Source organism: Opisthocomus hoazin, chromosome 1 (genome assembly GCF_030867145.1).
Source record: "Opisthocomus hoazin isolate bOpiHoa1 chromosome 1, bOpiHoa1.hap1, whole genome shotgun sequence".
Classification (NCBI taxonomy): Eukaryota; Metazoa; Chordata; class Aves; order Opisthocomiformes; family Opisthocomidae; genus Opisthocomus; species Opisthocomus hoazin.
In genome coordinates, this window is record NC_134414.1 from 2,943,468 (window position 1) to 2,963,441 (window position 19,974).

The window sequence follows — 19,974 nt, forward strand, 5'->3', positions numbered from 1 at the left end:
CATAGAGTTGTAGAATCATGGGTTGGAAAAGACCTCTAAGATCATTGAGTCCAACCATCAACCCAACCCCACCATGCCTGCTAAACCATGTCCCCAAGTGCCACATCTACTTGGTTTTTAAACACCTCCAGGGATGGGGACTCAATCACCTCCATAGGTAGCCTATTCCAACACCTGACCAAAATCGTCCTATCACTGGTTACTTGGGAGAAGAGACCAACCCCCCCTCACTGCACCCTCCTATCCGGGAGCTGGAGAGAGCGAGAAGGTCTCCCCTCAGCCTCCTCTTCTCCAGACTGAGCAGCCCCAGCTCCCTCAGCCGCTCCCCATCAGACTTGTTCTCCAGACCCCTCCCCAGCCTCGCTGCCCTTCTCTGGACACGCTCCAGCCCCTCCATGTCCTTCTCGGAGTGAGGGGCCCAAAACTGAACACAGCACTCGAGGTGCGGCCTCACCAGTGCCGAGTCCAGGGGCACGATCCCCTCCCTGCTCCTGCTGGCCACACCATTCCTGATCCAAGCCAGGATGCCCTTGGCCTCCTTGGCCCCCTGGGCACACTGCTGGCTCATGGTCAGCCGGCTGTCGACCAGCACCCCAAGGTCCTTTTCCACCAGGCAGCTCTCCAGCCACTCCTCCCCAAGCCTGGAGCGTTGCGTGGGGTTGTTGTGACCCAAGGGCAGGACCCGGCACTTGGCCTTGTTGAACCTCACACAGTTGGCCTCAGCCCATCGATCCAGCCTGTCCAGACCCCTCTGCAGAGCCTTCCACCCTCCAGCAGATCGACACTCCCACCCAGCTTGGTGTCCCCTGCAAACTGAGGTGCTCCACTCCCTAACCCAGGTTTGTGCGTGCCCGCTCCCCTCACGGGTGGGCTTGGGGGGGACAGGGAGACCCCAGCTCTCTCCCGTGGGACACAACCCCTGTCCGGGCTGCAGAGCTGCCGGCTTGGGCCGAGGACCCCCTAAGGGCTGTTTGCTCCGGGACAGACCCCCACCCACGAGGCCCTGGAGGGGTCCGTCCGCACCACGCCGTGTCCTCTCCCGGCACAGAGATCCGCGATCCCCCCTCCGATCCCCCCGCACCCGCGCTCCCCATCCCTCTACCCCGGGAGCTGCGCCCTGGGACGCCCACCCGAAGAAGGGTGGGCAACGAGGACGAGCCCACCCTTCCCCAAGCGCCGAGGGAGCCTTCCAGCCCCCCGTACCCCCCGGCAGCGCTGTTTTCGTGCACCCTTCCATGGCCTGCTCACCTGTTGACTTCTGAAACGTTGTTGACCTTGGAGGCTTCCAGCAGAGCGTCCTCTGAAAAACAGAGAGAGAAGGGAGACGATGATGAGGGGTGAGACGTGGGCGCGCGCGCGCGCGGACCCGGAGGTGGCACAGGGTTGGGAGGGATCCATCTCTGCGAGCAGGTTACTCCAAAATCACCGAATCATGGAAGGGTTTGGGTTGGGAGGGACCTTACAGACCATCCAGTTCTGATCGCTGCCACGGGCAGGGACATCTTGCACCAGCCCGGGGTGCTCAGAGCCCCGTCCAACCTGACCTGGGATGTTCCCAGGGATGGGGCATCGACCACTGCTCTGGGCAACCTGGGCCAGGGCCTCACCACCCTCACAGGGAAGAATTTCTTCCTCATATCTCATCTAAATGTCCCCTCTCTCAGCTTGAAGCCATCACCCCTTGTCCCATCACCCCATGCCCTTGTCCCAGCCCCTCTCCAGCTCTCTTGTAGGCCCCCATGAAGTTCTGGAAGACCTCTCTAAGGTCTCCCCGCAGCCTTCTCCTCCCCAGGCTGAGCAGCCCCAGCTCTCCCAGCCCCTCCTCCCAGCAGAGGGGTTCCAGCCCTCCCATCAACCCCGGGACCTCCTCCGGGATCCCTCGCCTGGCTGCACGAGCCCCTTCCTCTCCTCTCCCAGCCCAAACGCCGATGTTGCGACGGCTGAAACCGCAGCTCCCCGCGTGCTGCGTCGTAACCTGGGGCAGAAGCTCCGTGGAGGCAGCCGGGGACGCGCCAGGAACCAACTGTGCCAAGGATGGGAGAAACGAAGCGTTCCTCCCGCCTTCGGGAGGCGAAGCCCGGGGACGGCGGGCTCGGGGTGCAGTGGGCACCACAGCCTCAGCAGATGCTTGGGCTTGATGACCTCAGAGGCCTCCTCCAGCCCTGATTCTGCGATTCCAGGAACCACAGCCAGGCCAGCAAGCTCCCACCGCGGGCCCAGCGTGACATCTCCTGGCTGGGGAGGGGAGGGACAGCACCCAGCTCTGGCTGCTGGAGGTGCACGGAGCTGCTGGAGCAGGGGCTGTCCAACACCAGTGCAGACAGCAGAGCTCTACTGGGGGCCATTTGGGAAGGTGGGACAATATCTCCAGAGGAGGAGACTCCACAGCCCCTCTGGGCAGCCTGGGCCAGGGCTCCGTCACCCTCAGAGGGAAGAAGTTCTTCCTCGGGTTCAGCTGGAGCTTCCTCTGCTTCAGTTTGTGCCCATTGTCCCTTGTCCTGTCGCTGGGCACCACTGGGAAGAGTCTGGCCCCATCCTGACCCCCACCCTGCAGATATTTAGAGGCGTTTCTAAGGTCCCCTCTCAGCCTTCTCTTCTCCAGGCTGAACAAGCCCAGCTCCCTCAGCCTCTCCTCGTAGGAGAGATGCTCCAGTCCCCTCCTCATCCTCGCAGCCCTGCGCTGGGCTCTCTCCAGTAGCTCCTCACCTCTCTCGAACCGGGCAGCCCAGCACTGGACGCACCGCTCCACCCCATCCCGTCTCCTCCAGCCCCGACACGCACGCGTCGCCCTTTCCAGACCCAAACCCAACGCTGTGGCCGCGGGGGCTGGCGGGGTGGGCACAAACCGCGGCGGGAGAAACCCCGGGGCGTCTCGGGGTGCGGACCCCATCCCTACCAACTCCCAAGCCTTGGTCCTCGCCCGAAACCTCCTACGGTCCAAGCAGGGGGCTGGGGAGAACCCCAACAGCTGAAGCACCCCCCGGCAGAGCCCTCAGCTGAGCCAGACCCTCTCCCGGCACGGAGATGGGTTGGGGGGCACAGACACGGGCTGGGGGGCACAGAGACGGGCTGGGGGGCATGGACATGAGTTGGGGGGCACACAGATGGGCTGGGGGGCATGGACACCGGTTGGGGTACACGGACACCAGTTGGGGGGCACAGAGATGGACTGGGGGGCATGGACATGAATTGGGGTACACAGACATGGGCTGGGGGGCACAGAGACGGGCTGGGGGGCACGGGCATGAACTGGGGTACATGGACATGAGTTGGGGGGCACAGACACGCGCTGGGGGGCACAGAGACGGGCTGGGGGGCATGGACATGAGTTGGGGTACACAGAGATGGGCTCTGGGGGGCACGGAGACAGGTTGGGGGGCACGGATACGGGCTGGGGGGCACGGACATGAGCTGGGGTACATGGACATGAGTTGGGGTACACGGAAACGGGCTGTGGGGCATGGACACAGGCTGGGGGGCATGGACATGAGTTGGGGGGCACAGACACGGGCTGGGGGGCACGGACATGAGTTGGGGTACAGAGAGATGGGCTGGGGGGCACGGAGACAGGTTGGGGTACACGGACATGGGCTGGGGGGCACAGACATGAGTTGGGGTACACGGACATGGGCTGGGGGGCACGGAGACAGGTTGGGGGGCACAGACACTGGCTGGGGGGCACGGAGACGGGCTGGGGGGCATGGGCACGAGTTGGGGTACACAGACATGGACTGGGGGGCACAGACACGGGCTGGGGGGCACGGACATGAGTTGGGGTACACGGAGACAGGTTGGGGGGCACAGACATGAGTTGGGGTACACGGACATGGGCTGGGGGGCACGGAGACAGGTTGGGGGGCACAGACACTGGCTGGGGGGCACGGAGACAGACTGGGGGGCACGGGCATGAGTTGGGGTACACAGACATGGACTGGGGGGCATGGAGACGTGCTGGGGGGCATGGACATGAGTTGGGGTACACAGAGGTGGGCTTGGGGGCACAGAGACGGGCTGGGGGGCACGGGCACGAGTTGGGGTACACAGAGGTGGGCTGGGGGGCATGGAGACGGGCTGGGGGGCATGGACATGAGTTGGGGTACACAGAGATGGGCTGGGGGGCACGGAGACAGGTTGGGGGGCACGGATACGGGCTGGGGGGCATGGACATGAGTTGGGGTACACGGACATGGGCTGGGGGGCACGGAGACGGGCTGGGGGGCACAGGCATGAGTTGGGGTACACAGACATGGACTGGGGGCATGGAGATGGGCTGGGGTACACGGACATGAGTTGGGGGCAACAGGCATGAGCTGGGGTACACGGACATGAGTTGGGGTACACAGACATGGGCTGGGGGGCATGGAGACGGGTTGGGGGGCACAGACATGAGCTGGGGTACACAGAGATGAAGTGGGGGGCATGGAGATGGGCTGGGGGGCATGGACATGAGTTGGGGTACACAGACACGGACTGGGGGGCACGGAGGCGGGCTGGGGGGCACAGACACTGGGTGGGGGGCACGGGCATGAGTTGGGGTACACAGACACGGACTGGGGGGCATGGAGACGGGCTGGGGGGCATGGACATGAGTTGGGGTACACAGAGATGGGCTGGGGGGCACAGAGGCGGGCTGGGGGGCACAGACACTGGGTGGGGGGCACGGGCATGAGTTGGGGTACACAGACACGGACTGGGGGGCATGGAGATGGGCTGGGGGGCACGGACATGAGTTGGGGTACACAGAGATGGGCTGGGGGGCACGGAGGCGGGGGCTCTGGCTGCTTCCCCTCGGAGGCAGACGTGGGGAGCGCTCCCAGCCCGCCGCAGCAGGGTTCGGGTACCCGCAGCGGACCGGGGTTCACTCCCACGGCACCGCAGACTGGGTTGGGTTGGGGGGGGCACCTCGCGGACCCCCCCAGTGCCACCCCCCCGCCACGGGCAGGGACCCCTCCCACCAGCCCAGGGTGCTCAGAGGCCTCGAACCCTGCCAGGGAGGGGGGGGGCACCCCCAGCTTCCCGGGTCAGCCGCTCCCCCGCGGGGGGTCCCAGCCCGGTGCCGCTCCCGGGGGGGACCCCCGGCCCCCCCCCCCCCCCGGGGACCCCCCCCCAGTCGCGATAGTCACCCTTGGTCCGGCGGTCCCCGACGTAGCAGTAGGCCAGCGCGGCGAGCAGGGCGGGCACGACGGCTCCCGGGGGAGGGTCGGGGGTCGCCCCGCTCCGCCGCCCGCCGGGCTCCCCCCCCCGACGTCGCGGCTCCCGCTGCGGCGAGGCCAGGCCGGGGGGTCCCGGTTTTGGGGGTCCCGGTTCGGGGGGTCCCGGGCCCCCCCCCCGGGGCGCTCTGGCGCCCCCCGCAGGCCGCGCCCGGCAACGGCGGCGGCAGCGGCGCGGGGTCGCGGCGCCCCCTGGCGGCCCAAGCCGGCAGCAGCCGCTCGGCCCTCACAACGGCCGCCGGAGCCCCGTAGGCCGCCGGCGAAGGAGGCAGCCACGGCCGCGCCCGGAGCAAACGAGCCAGCCCCGGTGGCGGCGGGCGGCACGCCAGGGAGGCCAGCATCGCGCTTTCACACGCCCCCCCCCCTCTTCGCTGAGGAGGCCGGCGAAGAAAGATGGCGGCCGCCGGCTGCGCCGGAGCGCTCCGAGAGGCCGAGCGCAAGGCCTGCTGGGAGATGTAGTCCCCAGCCCCGCCCACCGCCGCGCTGTCGCTGGCAGCGCAAACTACAACCCCCAGGGGGCAGCGCGGCACGGCCCGCCCTCCGGGGGCACGCCGGGAAGCGGCGCCGGCTTCCGCCCCGGGGGGGGGGAATGAGGCAGCACGGAGGGACGCGGGTTCGAGACCCGCCCGGGCCCGCGCGCGCTCCTGCACCCGTGCACGCGCTTGCACACCCACGCGCACGCAGGGAAGCGCGTGCAAACACGCGTGGGTATCTGTGAGCGTGTCTGCCAAGCCGTGCCGGAAAGCTGCGGGCAGGCGGCTAGCCCTGGCCCGGCTCATTGAGCTCCGCTAATTAACGCCGCTAATTAACGCTGGCGGGTTGAGGGGAGCCCCGCACCCCGCGGCCTGGCCGTGCCGCGGTCTCTGCCGAGGGGTGCCGGGAGCGGGCAGAGCCGGGGTGCAGGGAGACGGGGGGCTGTGGAGAGGGGGGCAGGGGGCTGCTGCCCCCCCCCCCCCCGCGTTCCCAGCGCCGGGCACTGGGAGCAGCCAGAAACGGGCGTTTCTGTACTGGGAGCTGGTGGGAGCTGCGTGGCAGGCGGGGCAGGCAGCCCAGCTCCCCCAGTTCCCCCAGTTCCCCCAGCCCAGCTTCCCCAGTTCCCCCAGCCCAGCTCCCCCAGTTCCCCCATCCCAGCTCTCCCAGTTCCCCCAACCCAGCTCCCCCAGTTCCCCCAGCCCAGCTCTCCCAGTTCCCCCAACCCAGCTCCCCCCAGTTCCACCAGTCCAGCTCCCCCAGTTCGCCCAGCACAGCCCCCCCAGCCCAGCTCCCCCAGCCCAGCTCCCCAGTTCCCCAGCCCAGCTTCCCCAGTTCCCCAGCCCAGCTCCTCCAGTTTCCCCAGCCCAGCTCCCCCAGTTCCCCCACCCCAGCTCTCCCAGCCCAGCTCCCCAGTTCCCCCAGCCCAGCTCCCCCAGCTCCCCAGCCCAGCTCCTCCAGTTTCCCCAGCCCAGCTCTCCCAGTTCCCCCACCCCAGCTCTCCCAGCCCAGCTCCCCAGTTCCCCCAGCCCAACTCCCCCAGCTCCCCAGCCCAGCTCCCCAGGTCCCCCAGCCCCGTTCTCCCAGTTGCCCAAGCCCAGCTGGGGGGGGGACACCCGCTGTGTCCCCGGCCACGCCAGAGGGAGGGTGCTGGGTGCTGGGGGCTGCTCGGTGGCGCGGGGCAGGGTGAGGGTCCCACTCCCGCACTGGCGGCACCCACGGCCCCCCAGTCCCACCCACTGGGGAAAGCCTTCGGCACTGCCCCCCCCGCCTCCCCCCCCGGTACTCCAGGTGCCGCCCCGAGCCCCCCCCCCCGGCGCTCCCGGTGCCCCCCCCCCGGGCTCCCCTCCCCGGACTCCGCCCCCCGAGGCCACGCCCCCGGCGCTCCGACCCCGCGCCTCCCCTCGGCTCCGCCCCCGCTCATTGCGCCCCGACGCCTCCGCCGCCGTTGTGAGGCCCCGCCCCGCAGCCCCGCCCCGCCCCTCGGCCCCGCCCCCGTCGCGCCCCGGCGATGCTGCCGCCGCCGTGAGGCCCCGCCCCGCAGCCCGGCCCCGGCCCCGCCCCGTCTCTCGGCCCCGCCCCCTCCCTTCGCGCCCCGGCGATGCCGCCGCCGCAGCGGTGAGGCCACGCCCCACCCGGCAGCCCCGCCCCGCCCCCGGCCCCGCCCCGCCGCTCGGCCCCGCCCCCGCCCATCGCGCCCCGCGCCCCGGCGATGCCGCCGCCGCCGTGAGGCCCCGGCCGCGCCCCGCGGCACCGGTACCGGCACCGGCGGGTGGGGGGGGGGGTGTCGGGGCGGGGGGGGCCATGTCGGGTCGCGACAGCGTGCAGATCCCCGACGATCGGGATTTCGGGGCGTTCCGGGCGGAGTGCGAGTCGGAGCGCGGCTGGAGCCTGACCTACAGCAAGGGGGGGGTGGCCGTGTGGGTGCAGCTCCTGGAGCCCGAGCGCTCCCTCCACAAGATCAAGGTGAGCCCGGCGTCGGGGTGGGGGGGGGACCGGGGGGGCACCGGCAGCGCGGGGGGGAGCGCGGACCGCGGGGGGGGCGGAGACCCCGCGGCGGGGGGGGGGGCGGGGGGGCTGGGGGTCAGCGGGGGGCCCCGGAGGGAAGCGGGGACCCCGGGGTGATGCAGCACCCTGGGGGGAGCAGGGACCCCCGGGGTAAGTGGGGACCCCAGGAATTAATGGGGACCCTGGGACAAATGGGGACCCCGGGGTGATGCAGCACCCTGGGGGGAGCGGGGACCCCCAGGGTAAGTGAGGACCCCAGGAATTAATGGGGACCCTGGGACAAATGGGGACCCCGGGGTGATGCAGCACCCTGGGGGGAGCGGGGACCCCCGGGGTAAGTGGGGACCCCAGGAATTAATGGGGACCCTGGGACAAATGGGGACCCCGGGGTGATGCAGCACCCTGGGGGGAGCGGGGACCCCCAGGGTAAGTGAGGACCCCAGGAATTAATGGGGACCCTGGGACAAATGGGGACCCCGGGGTGATGCAGCACCCTGGGGGGAGCGGGGACCCCCGGGGTAAGTGGGGACCCCAGGAATTAATGGGGACCCTGGGACAAATGGGGACCCCGGGGTGATGCAGCACCCTGGGGGGAACGGGGACCCCCGGAGGGAAGCGGAGACCCCGGGGTGATGGAGCAACCTGGGGAGAGCGGGGACCCCCGGGGTAAGTGGGGACCCCCTGAATTAATGGGGACCCTGGGACAAATGGGGACCCCGGGGTGATGCAGCACCCTGGGGGGAGCGGGGACCCCCGGGGTAAGTGGGGACCCCCTGAATTAATGGGGACCCTGGGACAAATGGGGACCCCGGGGTGATGCAACACCCTGGGGGGAGCGGGGACCCCCGGAGGGAAGCGGAGACCCCGGGGTGATGCAGCACCCTGGGGAGCAGTGCGGACCCCTGGGAATGAGTGGGGACCCCCGGAATTAATGGAGACCCTGGGACAAAAGGGGACCCTTGGGTGATGCAGCACCCTGGGGGGAGTGAGGACCCCCGGGATAAGTGGGGACCCCTGGATTATGCAGCACCCTGGGGGGAGTGGGGACCCCTGGGGGTAATGGGGACCCCGGGGTGATGCAGCACCCTGGGGGGAGCAGGGACCCCCGGTGGGTATTGGGGACCCATGGGGGTGAATGGGGACCCCCGGAATTAATGGGGACCCTGGGACAAAAGGGGACCCCGGGGTGATGCAGCACCCTGGGGGGAGCGGGGACCCCAGGACATGGGGACCCTGGGGGAAGCAGAGACCCCGGGGGTGAGTGGGGACCCCCGGGGGTAGTGAGGACCCCGGGGGTGATGCAGCACCCTGGGGGGAGCGGGGACCCCAGGACATGGGGACCCTCTGGGAAGCAGAGACCCCGGGGGTGAGTGGGGACCCCGGGGGTAGTGGAGACCCCAGGGGCGAGGGGGGAATCGGGGGGGTGAACCAGCACCCTGGGGTGAAGAGGGACCCTGAGGGTGAGTGGGGACCCCAGGAATTAATGGGGACCCTGGGACAAACAGGGACCCTGGGGTGATGCAGCACCCTGGGGGGAGCGGGGACCCCCGGTGGGTATTGGGGACCCCCGGGGGCGAGTGGGGACCCCAGCATCACCCGGGGGTGATGCAGCACCCTGGGGGGAGCGGGCACCTCAGGACAAGTGGGGTCCCGGGGGGGAGCCGGCACCCTGGGGGGAGTGGGGACAAGCAGGGACCCCTGGGGACGAAGGAGGGCGCGCAGGGTGGCTGGGGGCTCACCTGGGGACCCCCGAGATGTGGGACCTGTCCCCCCCCCACCCCGGGGAGCCCCCCAGCGCTCACCGCTTAGGGGGGCTGGATTGGGGGCTGGGCTGGGGGGATCCTCAGGGCTTGGTGGGCACCGGGGCTGTGTCCCCCCCCCCCCCCGGGGCTGTCCCCTCTGACACCGAGCTCTCCCGGGGGGGCTCTCGGGGGTCCCCGGTGCCGGTGGTCCGGGCTGGAGGCCTCGCCGCCCGCACAAACGGGTGACGCCGGCGTGGGGTGGGGGGGGTCAGGCCCTGGGGTCTGGGGGGTCCCCATCCCGCCGATCGCGGGGGGCCCGCAGCCCGAAGTCCCCCCCCTCCCTGGGGTGGGGGTCCCTGCAGCACCCTGGGTCCTTCGCTCTCGGTGGAATCCCCTTGGGGGGGGGGGGTCTCTGCGTCCCCCCAAGCGCCGAGGTCCCTGCTCACCCCGGGGGTGGTCGCCGTGCCCCCCACCCCTGCTCCTCTCCCCGCTCCCCCCCCCCCCCAAATCCTTTGCCCCCCCCGCGGGGCCAGCTCCCCGAGCCCCCCCCTCCAGCATCCAGCCCCCCCCCAAAGCACCCCGCGCCCTCCCGGCTGGATCCTGCTGTGTCGGGGGCCGTGAGGGGGGTCCCTGTGTCCCCCCCCCGGGTCCTCAGCAGCCCCCCAGCACCCCCCACCCAGGACGGGGGTGCTCCCGCGGGATTTGGTGCCGTCCACGTGGCATCGCTGACGTGGCGAGGCCGAGCCGGGGAGGGGGGGGGGGGGGTTCGTCCCCCCTCCCCAGGGAGGCCCCCCCCCTTTCCCCCCCCCCCCCCTCAAGCTGCCTCGACTCCGTCAGGGATGCAGCTCTCGTCCAACCTGTTTGCCTGGATACTGGAAACCAGTTTGTGCCACTGGGACGGGACCCAAGGCTGATTCATCGCCCTGGGGGTGGGGGTTGGTGGCCTCGAGGCTGCCCGTGAGGTGGGGGGGACCCCGGGACCCCCCCCCCCCCCCCGCTGCCCACCCCGATGCCTGGGGGAGACGCTGGCGCTGGGAGCAGGGTTCTCCGAAGGGACCGCCGGGATCCCCCCGCCCCCGCTGCCTTCTCCTCCCTCCTCTTGCTTCCTCCTCCTCCTCCTCCTCCTCCTCCTCGCCCGCAGATGCCAGGGTCAATATTGACTCAGGGCTGGGCGCTGCTGCCGCCGCTTCCTGGATGGCACCATCCCCTCTCCCGGGACAAGCTCCGTGGGGATGGGCTCCATGGGGTTGGGGACGAGCTCTGTGGGGACAGGGATGGGCTGTGTGGGGATGGGGACAGGTTCCATGGGGTGGGGATGGTCTCCATTGGTTGGGGATGGTCCGCATGGGGTTGGGGATGGTCTCCATGGGGTTGGGGACTGGCTCCATGGGGACGGGGATGAGCTGTGTGGGGCAGGGACAGGCTCCATGGGGTTGGGGACAAGCTCCATGGGGATGGTGATGATCTCCATGGGGTTGGGGACAAGCTCCGTGGGGATGGGGATGGGCTCTGTGGGGTGGGGACAGGTTCCATGGGGTGGGGACAGGCTCTGTGGAGCTCCATGGGGTTGGGGATGGGCTCTATGGGGATGGGGACAAGCTCCATGGGGATGGTGATGATCTCCATGGGGTTGGGGACAAGCTCCGTGGGGATGGGGATGGGCTCTGTGGGGTGGGGACAGGTTCCATGGGGTGGGGACAGGCTCTGTGGAGCTCCATGGGGTTGGGGGTGGGCTCTATGGGCATGGGGACAAGCTCCATGGGGATGGTGATGATCTCCATGGGGTTGGGGACAAGCTCCATGGGGATGGGGATGGGCTCTGTGGGGTGGGGACAGGTTCCATGGGGTGGGGACAGGCTCTGTGGAGCTCCATGGGGTTGGGGGTGGGCTCTATGGGCATGGGGACAAGCTCCATGGGGATGGCGATGGTCTCCATGGGATTGGGGACAGGCTCCGTGGAGCTGGGACAGGTTCCATGGCGTTGGGGACAGGTGCCATGGGATGGGGACAGGTGTCATGGGGTGGGGACAGGCTCCATGGGCCGGGGCTGGGCTCCGTGGGGCCGGGACAGGTCTCCATGGGGTGGGGACAGGCTCTGTGGAGCAGAGACGGGCTCCATGGGGTTGGGGACAGGTTCCATGGGGACGGGGATGAGCTGTGTGGGGCAGGGGACAGGCTCCATGGGGTTGGGGACAAGCTCCATGGGGATGGTGATGGTCTCCATGGGGTTGGGGACAAGCTCCGTGGGGATGGGGATGGGCTCTGTGGGGTGGGGACAGGTTCCATGGGGTGGGGACAGGCTCTGTGGAGCTCCATGGGGTTGGGGATGGGCTCTATGGGGATGGGGACAAGCTCCATGGGGATGGTGATGATCTCCATGGGGTTGGGGACAAGCTCCATGGGGATGGGGATGGGCTCTGTGGGGTGGGGACAGGTTCCATGGGGTGGGGACAGGCTCTGTGGAGCTCCATGGGGTTGGGGGTGGGCTCTATGGGCATGGGGACAAGCTCCATGGGGATGGCGATGGTCTCCATGGGGTTGGGGACAGGTTCCATGAGGTTGGGGTGGGCTCCACGGGGTTGGGGACAGGTTCCATGGGGTGGGGACAGGCTGTGTGGAGTGGGGATGGGCTCCATGGGGTTGGGGACAGGCTCCATGGGGTTGGGACAGGCTCTGGGGAGTGGGGATGGGCTCCATGGGGTGGGGATGATCTCCATGGGGTTGGGGATGGGCTCCGTGGGGAAGGGGGATGGGCTCTGTGGGGTAGGGGCAGGTTCCATGGGGTGGGGATGGTCTCCATGGGGTGGGGATGGTCTCCATGGGGTGGGGACAGTCTCCATAGGGTGGGGATGATCTCCATGGGGTGGGGACGGTCTCCATGGGGACGGGGACGGTCTCCATGGGGTTGGGGACAGGTTCCATGGGGTGGGGACGGTCTCCATGGGGTGGGGACGGGCTCTGTGGGCAGCGGCCGTGCCCCCTCATTGCTCGGGGTGCCCGCTGTGGGTCACCATGCCCCGGTGCTGCTGTCCCCCTCTCCGGGCTCGGGGGTCTCCTCCACCCCCAAGCCCCCACAGCCCCCCCGGCATCGGGGGCTCAGCCTCGGGGTGCAGCCAGCCCCCCATGCCCCGGCAGCTGGGGGGCTCTGGGTGGCAAACTGGGCCGGACTGGGCCAGACTGGGCTGAGCTGCTGGTTGGGGCCGGCTCCTGTGGGCAGGGGGGTTTGCCGGGGGTTTTGGGGAGCCTGAGAGGAGACCCCCACCCGGGGGTCCCAGTGGCCACCCTGCTACATGGGGGTCCCCATGGCTGCCCTCCTATGTGGGGGTCCCCACAGCTGCCCTCCCACCCAGGGTCCCCATGGCTGCCCTCCCACCTGGGGGTCCCCATGGCCACCCTCCCACCTGGGGGTCCCCATGGCCGCCCTCCCACCTGGGGGTCCCAATGGCCGCCCTCCCATCGGGGGTCCCCATGGCCACCCTCCCACCCGGGGGTCCCAATGGCCACCCTCCCACCAAGGGGTCCCCATAACCACCCTCCCACCCGGGGGTCCCCATGGCTGCCCTCCCACCTGGGGGTCCCAATGGCCACCCTCCCACCCTGGGGTCCCCACGTCCGCCCTCCCATTGGGGGTCCCCATGGCCACCCTCCCACTGGGGGTCCCCACGGCTGCCCTCCTACTGGGCGTCCCCATGGCCACCCTCCCACCCTGGGGGTCCCAATGGCCACCCTCCCACCAAGGGGTCCCAATGGCCGCCCTCCCACCCAGGGTCCCCATGGCTGCCCTCCCACTTGGAGGTCCCAATGGCTGCTCTCTGACTTGGGGGTCCCCACAGCCACCCTCCTACCCCGGGGTCCCCATGGCCACCCTCCCACCCGGGGGTCCCCACGGCTGCCCTCCCACCCTGGTGTCCCCATAGCCACCCTCCCACCTGGGGGTCCCAATGGCCGCCCTCCCACCCAGGGTCCCCATGGCTGCCCTCACACTTGGGGGTCCCCATGGCCACCCTCCCACTGGGGGTCCCCATGGCCACTCTCCCACTTGGGGGTCCCCATGGCCACCCTCCCACCCGGGGGTCCCCACGGCCACTCTCCTACTGGGGGTCCCTATGGCCACCCTCCCACTTGGAGATCCCAATGGCTGCTCTCTGACTTGGGGGTCCCCACGGCCACCCTCCCACCGAGTGGTCCCCATGGCCACCCTCCCACCTGGGGGTCCCCACAGCCCCCCTCATATCCTGGGGTCCCCACGGCCGCCCTCCCACCCGGGGGTCCCCACAGCTGCTCTCCTATCAGGGGGTCCCTACAGCCACCCTCCCATCGGGAGTCCCCATGGCTGCCCTCCTACCTGGGGGTCCCAATGGCCGCCCTCCCATCGAGGGTCCCCATGGCCACCCTCCCACCCGGGGTCCCCACGGCCGCCCTCCTACTGGGCATCCCTATGGCCACCCTGCCACCCGGGGGTCCCCATGGCTGCCCTCCCATTGGGGGTCCCCATGGCCACCCTCCCACCAAGGGGTCCCCATAGCCACCCTCCTACCCCGGGGTCCCCATGGCCGCCCTCCCACCCGGGGGTCCCCACGGCCACTCTCCTACTGGGGGTCCCTATGGCCACCCTCCCACTTGGAGATCCCAATGGCTGCTCTCTGACTTGGGGGTCCCCACGGCCACCCTCCCACCGAGTGGTCCCCATGGCCACCCTCCCACCTGGGGGTCCCCACAGCCCCCCTCATATCCTGGGGTCCCCACGGCCGCCCTCCCACCCGGGGGTCCCCACAGCTGCTCTCCTATCAGGGGGTCCCTACAGCCACCCTCCCATCGGGAGTCCCCATGGCTGCCCTCCTACCTGGGGGTCCCAATGGCCGCCCTCCCATCGAGGGTCCCCATGGCCACCCTCCCACCCGGGGTCCCCACGGCCGCCCTCCTACTGGGCATCCCTATGGCCACCCTGCCACCCGGGGGTCCCCATGGCTGCCCTCCCATTGGGGGTCCCCATGGCCACCCTCCCACCAAGGGGTCCCCATAGCCACCCTCCTACCCCGGGGTCCCCATGGCCGCCCTCCCACCTGGGGGTCCCCATGGCCACCCTCCCACCCGGGGGTCCCCACGGCCACTCTCCTACTGGGGGTCCCTATGGCCACCCTCCCACTTGGAGATCCCAATGGCTGCTCTCCCACTTGGGGGTCCCCACGGCCACCCTCCCACCGAGTGGTCCCCATGGCCACCCTCCCACCCGGGGGTCCCCACAGCTGCCCTCCTATCAGGGCGTCCCTACAGCCACCCTCCCATCGGGAGTCCCCATGGCTGCCCTCCTACCTGGGGGTCCCAATGGCCGCCCTCCCATCGAGGGTCCCCATGGCCGCCCTCCCACCTGGGGGTCCCAATGGCCGCCCTCCCATCGGGGGTCCCCATGGCCACCCTCCTACTGGGCATCCCTATGGCCACCCTCCCACCCGGGGGTCCCCACAGCCACCCTCCCACCGAGTGGTCCCCATGGCCACCCTCCCACCCGGGGGTCCCCATGGCTGCCCTCCCACTTGGGGGTCCCCACAGCCACCCTCCCACCCGGGGGTCCCCGCGGCCGCCCCCCGCCCCCGGGGGCGGTTTCTCAGCCGCCCGCCCCTGCAGTGCAGGATGGAGTGCAAGGACGTGGCGGCGGAGACGCTCTACGACGTGCTCCATGACATCGACTACCGCAAAAAGTGGGACACCAACGTCATCGAGACCTTCGACATCGGGAAGCTGACCGTCAACTCCGACGTCGGCTACTACGCCTGTGAGGGGGGGGCTGCGGGGGTCCCGGGGCGGGGGGGCCAGCTGACCCTGGGGGCTGTCGTGGCTCCAGCATCCCTGGCTCCAGCACCCCTGGGGGTTCAGCATCCCTGGGTCCAGCACCCCTGGGTCTGACATCCCTGGGTCCAGCACCCCTGGGTCCAGCATCCCTGGCTCCAGCACCCCTGGGTCTGACATCCCTGGGTCCAGCACCCCTGGGTCCATCATCCCTCATCCAGCATCCCTGGCTCCAGCATCCCTTGGTCCAGCATCCCTGGGCTCAGCATCCCTGGCTCCAGCACCCCTGGCTCCAGCACCCCTGGCTCCGACATCCCTGGGTCCAGCACCCCTGGGTCCAGTATCCCTGGGTCCAGTATCCCTGGCTCCAGCATCCCTGGCTCCAGCATCCCTTAATCCAGCACCCCTGGGCTCAGCACCCCTGGCTCCAGCATCCCTGGGTCCATCATCCCTCATCCAGCATCCCTTGGTCCAGCATCCCTGGGTCCAGCACCCCTGGCTCCAGCATCCCTTAATCCAGCACCCCTGGGCTCAGCACCCCTGGCTCCAGCATCCCTTAATCCAGCACCCCTGGGCTCAGCACCCCTGGCTCCAGCATCCCTGGGTCCATCATCCCTCATCCAGCATCCCTTGGTCCAGCATCCCTGGCTCCAGCACCCCGGCTCCAGCACCCCTGGCTCCTGGGTCCAGCACCCTTGGCTCCAGCATCCCTGGGGGTTCAGCATCCCTGGCTCCAGCATCCCTTAATCCAGCACCCCTGGGCTCAGCACCCCTGGGTCCAGCATCCCTGGGTTTGGTGGTGCCTGGGAGGAGCCCAGGGACCAGTTTGGGAGGGATTTGGGGGGCAGGTTTGGAACATCCCTGTGTCCAGAACCCCTGGCTCCAGCATCCCTGGGCTCAGCATCCCTGGGCTCAGCATCCCTGGCTCCAGCATCCCTGGCTCCAGCACCCCTGGCTCCTGGGTCCAGCACCCCTGGCTCCAGCATCCCTTAATCCAGCACCCCTGGGCTCAGCACCCCTGGCTCCAGCATCCCTGGGTCCATCATCCCTCATCCAGCATCCCTTGGTCCAGCATCCCTGGGTCCAGTATCCCTGGCTCCAGCATCCCTGGGTCCAGCACCCCTGGCTCCAGCATCCCTTAATCCAGCACCCCTGGGCTCAGCACCCCTGGCTCCAGCATCCCTGGGTCCATCATCCCTCATCCAGCATCCCTTGGTCCAGCATCCCTGGGTCCGGCACCCCTGGCTCCAGCACCCCGGCTCCAGCACCCCTGGCTCCTGGGTCCAGCACCCCTGGCTCCAGCATCCCTGGGGGTTCAGCACCCCTGGCTCCAGCATCCCTTAATCCAGCACCCCTGGGCTCAGCACCCCTGGCTCCAGCATCCCTGGGTTTGGTGGTGCCTGGGAGGAGCCCGGGGACCAGTTTGGGAGGGATTTGGGGGGCAGGTTTGGAACATCCCTGTGTCCAGAACCCCTGGCTCCAACATCCCTGGGCTCAGCATCCCTGGGCTCAGCATCCCTGGGTCCAGCATCCCTGGCTCCAGCACCCCTGGCTCCTGGGTCCAGCACCCCTGGCTCCAGCATCCCTTAATCCAGCACCCCTGGGCTCAGCACCCCTGGCTCCAGCATCCCTGGGTCCATCATCCCTCATCCAGCATCCCTTGGTCCAGCATCCCTGGGTCCAGCACCCCTGGCTCCAGCATCCCTTAATCCAGCACCCCTGGGCTCAGCACCCCTGGCTCCAGCATCCCGGCTCCAGCACCCCTGGCTCCTGGGTCCAGCACCCCTGGCTCCAGCATCCCTGGGGGTTCAGCACCCCTGGCTCCAGCATCCCTTAATCCAGCACCCCTGGGCTCAGCACCCCTGGCTCCAGCATCCCTGGGTCCATCATCCCTCATCCAGCATCCCTTGGTCCAACATCCCTGGGTCCAGCACCCCTGGGTTTGGTGGAGCTTGGGAGGAGCCCAGGGACCACTTTGGGAGGGATTTGGGGGGCAGTTTTGGCCCCCCCCGGAGGGGATGCTGGGACAGAGGGGGGGGTGTCTCAGCCGTGCCCCCCCACCCCTGCTGTCCCCAGGGAGGTGCCCCAAACCCCTGAAGAACCGGGACGTCATCACGCTCCGCTCCTGGCTCCCCATGGGCACCGACTACATCATCATGAACTACTCCGTCAAGCACCCCGTGAGTCCCCGCTTTGGGGGGGGCTTCGGGGAGGGGGGGGGGTCAGGGGCAGCCTGACACCCACCCATCCCCGTCACCCCCCCCCCAACAGAAGTACCCCCCGCGGAAGGACATGGTGCGAGCGGTCTCCATCCAGACGGGCTACCTGATCGAGGGGACGGGGGCCAAGAGCTGCACCATCACCTACCTGGCGCAGGTGGACCCCAAAGGTGAGGGGGGGGCCTGGGGGGGGTCACCCACCCACCCCGGCCGTGCCCCTCCGGCGAGGGGGTCTGTCGCGACAGGGCGGCCGAGCGGCGGGGGGTCTGTCGCGACGGGGCGGCCGAGGGGCACGGAGCAGGGTGGGGGTGGGTGGGCTCGGGGTGGGCTCAGGGCGGGCTTGGAGGGTGATGAGGGTGGGAGGAAGCGTTTTGGGGCCCGATCCCTTGAAATTTTCCCATTTTTGGGTCCCCAAACAGGGAGAGGCGGCCAGAATAACTTTTTTTTGTTGTTTTTTGTCATTTTTTGGACTCGGCGGTTCGGGTCGCACCCCGATTTCCCAGCGCTGCGCCCCCCCACCCCCGCCTCGCCCTGTCCCCTCTCCGAGGGGGTGACTCGGGGGGTCCCGTGGGGGGGTCCCGCTCCCAGCCCAGCCCCCCTTCTCCCCGCAGGTTCCCTGCCGAAATGGGTGGTGAACAAATCCTCGCAGTTCCTGGCCCCCAAGGTGAGTCAGCGGTGGGATGGCGGGGTGGGGGTCCCCGTTCCCCGCCTGGTGACCGACTCGGCCTTCCTCCCAGGCGATGAAGAGGATGTACAAGGCTTGCCTGAAGTACCCGGAGTGGAAGCAGAAGCACGAGCCCCACTTCAAGCCCTGGCTCTTCCCGGAGCAGAGCCGGCTGCCCGCCGTGCCGCTGGCCGAGCTCTCGCTCCAGCACGCCGACTCGCTGGAGAACATCGACGAGAGCTCCTTGGCCGAGACCAAAGACGACCGCGGCGAGGCCAGCGACGAGGACAGTGTCAACTGAGACCCCCCCCCTTGCCGCCACCACCCCCCCGTCATCCCTAGACCACCCCCAAGGGCGGAGGTCTGCAGCCCCCCAACCCTTCCGATGCGGTTTGTGGGCTCTCTGCGCGCCCACGCTTCTGGCTCGGGGTCCCCCCACCCGCTGCTGACCCCCTGCCTGGGGACGGTGGGGCTGGGGTCTCCCCACCCGCTGCTGACCCCCTGCCTGGGGACGGTGGGGCTGGGGTCCCCCCACCCGCCCCTGCGTGGGGACAGTGGGGCTGGGGTCCCCCCACCCGCTGCTGACCCCCTGCGTGGGGACGGTGGGGCTGGGGTCCCTCCACCCGCCCCTGCGTGGGGACGGTGAGGCTGGGGTCCCCCCACCCGCCCCTGCGTGGGGATGGTGGGGCTGGGGTCCCCCCACCCACTGCTGACCCCCTGCCTGGGGACGGTGGGGCTGGGGTCCCCCCACCCGCCCCTGCGTGGGGACGGTGGGGCTGGGGTCCCCCCACCCGCTGCTGACCCCCTGCGTGGGGACAGTGGGGCTGGGGTCCCTTCACCCACTGCTGACCCCCTGCGTGGGGACGGTGGGGCTGGGGTCCCCCCACCCGCCCCTGCGTGGGGACAGTGGGGCTGGGGTCCCCCCACCCGCTGCTGACCCCCTGCGTGGGGACAGTGGGGCTGGGGTCCCCCCACCCACTGCTGACCCCCTGCCTGGGGACGGTGGGGCTGGGGTCCCCCCACCCGCTGCTGACCCCCTGCCTGGGGACGGTGGGGCTGGGGTCCCCCCACCCGCCCCTGCGTGGGGACGGTGGGGCTGGGGTCCCCCCACCCGCCCCTGCGTGGGGACGGTGGGGCTGGGGTCCCCCCACCCGCCCCTGCGTGGGGACGGTGGGGCTGGGGTCCCCCCACCCGCTGCTGACCCCCTGCCTGGGGACGGTGGGGCTGTGGTGGGCTCCCCCCCCAAAAAAACCAGGGTGGGGGTCCGGCGACGTCCCCAGCGGTGGCAAACCCAAAGTGCCCTTCAGCTCTCGCCCCCGGGGGGGGCAGAGGAAAAGGGGGGGGGGTCCCGCTGCTTCCCCACCCCGGGGTCACCCCCCAGCCCCTTCCCCACGCTCCCCTCCTCTCTGTTACGGCCTGCGTCCGGCGGGACCCCCACCCCAGTGGACCCCGGGGGGGGGGCTTGGGGGTCTGTGGCACTTCCAGGCGTGTGGGGGGGGGGGCTTCGGGGGCTCCTGGCACCTCCAGGCGTGGGGGGGGGGGCTTCGGGGGCTCCTGGCACCTCCAGGAATGTGGGGGGGCTCCTGGCTTGTCCAAGCAGGGGGGGCTTAGGGGTCTGTGGCACCTCCAGGCATGTGGGGGGGCTTGGGGGGGCTCCTGGCTTGTCCAAGCAGGGGGGGCTTGGGGGGTCCCGGCACCTTCAGGCGTGTGGGGGGGCTTGGGTGGGCTCCTGGCTTGTCCAAGCAGGGGGGGCTTGGGGGGTCCCGGCACCTCCAGACATTTGGGGGGGCTCCTCGCTTCTCCAAGCATGCAGGGGGGGCTTGGGGGTCTCCTGGCACCTCCTGATGTGTGGGGGGGCTTGGGGGGGCTCCTGG

The 19,974-nt window shown here is 70.0% G+C and overlaps 2 protein-coding genes across 2 annotated transcripts in view; one reads left to right on the plus strand and one right to left on the minus strand.

The window, feature by feature from the left end:
- CLPB (ClpB family mitochondrial disaggregase) overlaps positions 1-5,989 on the minus strand; it is a 95,835-nt gene extending 89,846 nt beyond the window's left edge. The window contains 3 exon segments of the mRNA XM_075413915.1: positions 1,249-1,300; positions 5,124-5,402; positions 5,506-5,989. Of these exon segments, the coding sequence (XP_075270030.1) occupies positions 1,249-1,300; positions 5,124-5,402; positions 5,506-5,989 (815 nt within the window).
- A 1,401-nt stretch (positions 5,990-7,390) lies between these two features.
- STARD10 (StAR related lipid transfer domain containing 10) lies at positions 7,391-19,590 on the plus strand. Its single transcript, XM_075414578.1, has 6 exons — positions 7,391-7,646; positions 15,056-15,203; positions 17,294-17,397; positions 17,489-17,606; positions 18,048-18,100; positions 18,174-19,590. Exons 1-6 carry the CDS (start codon positions 7,485-7,487, stop codon positions 18,399-18,401), a joined length of 813 nt encoding a protein of 270 aa, XP_075270693.1. The 5' UTR covers positions 7,391-7,484; the 3' UTR covers positions 18,402-19,590.
- The last annotated feature ends 384 nt before the right edge of the window (positions 19,591-19,974 follow it).

Bases quoted from the DNA above. Each gene is read 5' to 3' on its own strand.
- STARD10 (XM_075414578.1), top strand. From the start codon at position 7,485: ATGTCGGGTCGCGACAGCGTGCAGATCCCCGACGATCGGGATTTCGGG. The intron at 15,204-17,293 runs GTGAGGGGGGGG...TGCTGTCCCCAG, and splicing joins CGACGTCGGCTACTACGCCT to GGAGGTGCCCCAAACCCCTG. The intron at 17,607-18,047 runs GTGAGGGGGGGG...TTCTCCCCGCAG, and splicing joins GGCGCAGGTGGACCCCAAAG to GTTCCCTGCCGAAATGGGTG.